This window comes from Rutilus rutilus (genome assembly GCF_951802725.1).
Source record: "Rutilus rutilus genome assembly, chromosome: 3".
Lineage (NCBI taxonomy): Eukaryota > Metazoa > Chordata > Actinopteri > Cypriniformes > Leuciscidae > Rutilus > Rutilus rutilus.
The window spans coordinates 25,281,479-25,285,310 of record NC_140211.1 but is presented as its reverse complement, the minus strand read 5'-3'; the positions used below and the strand labels follow the sequence as shown (position 1 = coordinate 25,285,310).

General features: G+C 41.3%; 1 protein-coding gene across 1 annotated transcript; it reads right to left on the bottom strand.

Moving 5' to 3' along the window:
* Positions 1 to 236: 236 nt before the first annotated feature.
* Positions 237 to 3,621, bottom strand: irx3a (iroquois homeobox 3a). The gene is made up of 4 exons (XM_084403574.1): positions 3,193 to 3,621; positions 1,486 to 2,515; positions 913 to 979; positions 237 to 583 (listed from the first exon to the last, which is right to left on the bottom strand). Exons 1-4 carry the CDS (start codon positions 3,403 to 3,405, stop codon positions 529 to 531), a joined length of 1,365 nt encoding a protein of 454 aa, XP_084259700.1. The 5' UTR covers positions 3,406 to 3,621; the 3' UTR covers positions 237 to 528.
* Between the last annotated feature and the right edge of the window lie 211 nt (positions 3,622 to 3,832).

The window sequence follows — 3,832 nt, the reverse complement described above, 5'->3', positions numbered from 1 at the left end:
CCATCCATTAATATCCAAATGCGCGATTCAAGAAGGAGCTAATTACAGTTAAGTCGCTGAAATAGGAAAATACTTCAAATCCTCCGTTTCAAACCTCATAACCTCGAGTTAACGTTTCCCATGCCTTTCAAAACACACACTGAAACCGTTTCCGCACAGAAAAGCTTACAACATGACATTTCTAATATCATTTAAAATATTAACACCCCATTGTTTTCAAAGAAAAAGGAAAAAGTGACGGTAAAGTTGCAGCGGTTCATTTATTAGCCAAAATATAGACTTTCTTGTACAATTTCGGATCACAAGTATATACATTTTCTTTACGTTATATACAAAACATTTCAACATCAAATCCTCACAGAGCTTACAAAAGAAAATGGGACTCACAGACTACTTGGCCTGACAGCATTAACATCAGCCATTGTACACAGGACATGCTTACAATGTAAGTATACAGAAGTGAGTTATTTTTATTTTACATTCCTTACACAGGTTAAAATGGGAAGTAAACAAAAAGGAGAGAAAAGACTACGAGGACGAGAGGGCGGATAATACCATGGCAGCTTCGAGTTGGTTCTGGGGCCTATGGGGATATAGAAGGGAAGCATGAAAAAAACACGGGGCCAATAACACAAAACTAAATCTGCAAGCAAAAACGTTTTTGAAATCAACATTCTGAAATATGCCATCGACGCACTGGAGATTTATTGGTTTGACATCTGGTTTTATTATTGCACAAGCACAATATATAAATCATGTTTAAACCACGGTAGCCTATACCAGTACCCGAGCGCGTGACTAGAAGTCATGCATTAACATTATGTGATACTCAAATGCAAATGAACAATAACAATTAAAACAGAATCTCGCTAAATTAAAGTCATGGACAGATAATAAGATCTCCGCTCTTACCGTCTTTGAACAGGATAGAAGGCTGTTTTTAGCAACTTTTTCTCTGATTCCAAGGCACTAGATCTTTCTGAAATAATAAAACCAATAACAACAACAAGAAAAGGAAAAAAAAAAAGAAAAAAACAATGTAAATGCAAATTTATTACTGATGTTTTCATTCTTATTTTAAAAAGCAGAGTATTTTTAAAAACATCTTACAGCCAGTTGTTGAGAAAAGTTTGCGGCCTAGAAATATCAAAATTCGCCCACACTAATACACCTTTTCAAAAGGCAACCTAAATACTTTCCCCACAAATTCAAGTGAACAGACTTTTTTCAGTATTTGAAAAGGACAAAATAAAAGACAAAACAATATATATATATATATATCAGATAAGTACTCTCCACTAGACAATTGCATTTCAAGTGTAATTAACTCTTTTCACTTGAATTTTTCACAGTAGTGATCAAATGAAAATGGATTTAGGGAAGAATAAGAATGGTGCGTTTCCAGTCTGTTAGTACAGTCTTAACGGTGTCAATAAAAAGCATTATTTGCACATCTCTGCGCTTCTCAGTGTGGGTGACATGTACCTGTGACTGTGGACTCGGAGTTTTGACTCCTGTCCTCTGCTTGTCTGCTGTACAGCGCAAGGCCATTCGCCGAAACCTGGTTACTGAGTCCTAAGTAGTGGTTTGAGTTCAGCAAAGCGAGCTGGTGTGCGGTGAAACCCCGATTTGTCCAGCTCTGGATTTTCCCTACGGGACACGAAAGGAGTCTATGAGGAGTTATGATGGTCTGAGTGGCGGACGCAGCGGAAGTCCCGTTCATCAGAGGAGATTTTCGTGGATTGTCTGGAGTTGTGGCAGTCTCTGCCAAAGACCAGATCTTAGGTTTTGGAGCTGGAGGTGGGTTGTTTTCCGAGGGCGGAGAGTTGATGATGGCCTGGTTGAGTTTGACCGGCTCACCGTTGGCGTGTTCTAAACTGTTGTGGTTGTGATGATGATGATGATTGTGATGGTGAAAATGCTCTGCGCGGTCGCCGTGAATCTCTTTACCGTCTTTCACCATTGCTTTGAACAACCTTTGCTCCGGTCCTTGTAAATCCTCATAGCCGTCCGAAATTTCGGAGTCGCTCCTGCCGTCCAGTTTCAAATCAGAATGCAGTTCGTCCTGCTCGTCTAAATCGTCCTTATTCTCAATATTCTCCGTGTCAATATTCTCCAAATCGATTTCCTCCTCGTCCTCGCGTTTGTCGCCGTCCTCTCCCTCGTGATCGCTGTTGTAAACATTCCCGTCTTCGTCCGTGCGACTCCGTGGGGCCCAGGTCATCTTGTTCTCCTTCTTTAGCCTCCTCCTGGCGTTGGCGAACCAGGTGGACACTTGAGTGAGGGTCATCTTAGTGATGATGGCCAGCATGATCTTCTCGCCTTTGGTGGGGTACGGGTTTTTCCGGTGCTCGCTTAACCAGGCCTTGAGTGTGCTGGTGCTCTCCCTGGTGGCATTTTTGGGTCTGGAAGGGTCTCCGAACTGGTACTGACCATATGGGTAAAAAGCCGGATGATGGTGAGCAAATCCGGGATGCTGGACGCCCGGACTTTCCTTCAGTTCGTACTGTGCGCCCTTAAAAACACAGAACACGGATCCAACATTAATGCGTTTCACTATCATTATTCTTGGCCTGGCACATACTACGTTTTCTTGTACTCAGTTGCAGTTCCCTGATGTATTGTTGCTGAATACATTAACTACGTAGGCTAAATGATTTTCAGTCTATGCGAGCAATTAGCTATAAAAGCGAGGATTGAGATTTGTTTGACCTAATTAATTAAATCGACTGAGGCTACTTTGCACTTTATATAGCCTACTTTATATAAATTATTCCAAATAAATGTACAAGATTTTGCAGCCACATATATATATATATTTATTCTGTGTGTGTATAAGCTTTACATAGTTTATTTGCTTTCGTTCTGAAGACGTGTCACAATTGTCGATTTTAGCTATTTAATTGAGCCTATTGTTATTTATTAAAATCACAAGCGCACACACTCTGCTCTTATTTTTGTTTTAATGCAGCTATCGATTAATCAATTTGCCTATATTTTCAGTTCTTTTTGTATTTACCAAACGGGGTAAAAAAACACCGTTTTGCAAAACTAACATCAGTAATGATTGGTACTGAAACAAAACCGAAGTAAAGGATTGTGTAACATAAAAAAAAAGAAAAAAAAAGTTTACTACATTTGGGTTTGAAAGAGAAAGAACAAACAGCATAAGATAATTAAAGGATTACTCACCAGCTGGTTGAAAATGGACAGATCATTTGAATAAGGAAGAAAAGCTCCATAGCTTTGTGCGGCAGCGAAAGGTGATCCGTACATAGTGGAGAGAACATTAGAGAGCGCTCCGGACGGGCTCGAGTCTGTCCCGGCTCGGGCACTGCCTATCCCCTGCCTGTCCTGCGGGTATATGGGTCGGATGTACTGATATCCCAGCTGTGGGAAAGACATTGTTGTGGAGAAAGTCTACTGAAGTCACAAAAAGCGGCGAATCGCCCTCTTGGTGCGCACCACGATATCCACTTTACAGTGAGTACAAAGTGACAGGGAAGTCTATATTTCCTCCGAAAGAGCCAGTGTAAACGATCCGATTGCGCTTTCCTCCCTTACTTCCCTATTGATCTGAATGGACTAAGGTCAGGTCCTTACAGATTGCTTTAGATTATTGGAACTCCTTTTTGTGATTGACATTTTTAGTCGTTCAGAAGCTCCTCCTATTTCTCAAGTCTCACCCCCACTTACAGAGCCTCTCTCTCCTCCCTCTCTCTCTCTCTCCCCCTCTCTCGCTCCGCTCCTGCTCTCCGTCTGGATAAGTCCTCTGACGTCGCCATCTCTTATTTGAATGAGTTTCAGATCTCATTTTATGGCTCGCCAATCA

Coding starts and splice junctions, on each gene's coding strand:
- irx3a (XM_084403574.1), bottom strand. CDS start 3,405: ATGTCTTTCCCACAGCTGGGATATCAGTACATCCGACCCATATACCCG. Junction 980..1,485: donor CTCCGAGTCCACAGTCACAG/GTACATGTCACC, acceptor TTATTATTTCAG/AAAGATCTAGTGCCTTGGAA. Junction 584..912: donor TTCTATCCTGTTCAAAGACG/GTAAGAGCGGAG, acceptor ATATCCCCATAG/GCCCCAGAACCAACTCGAAG.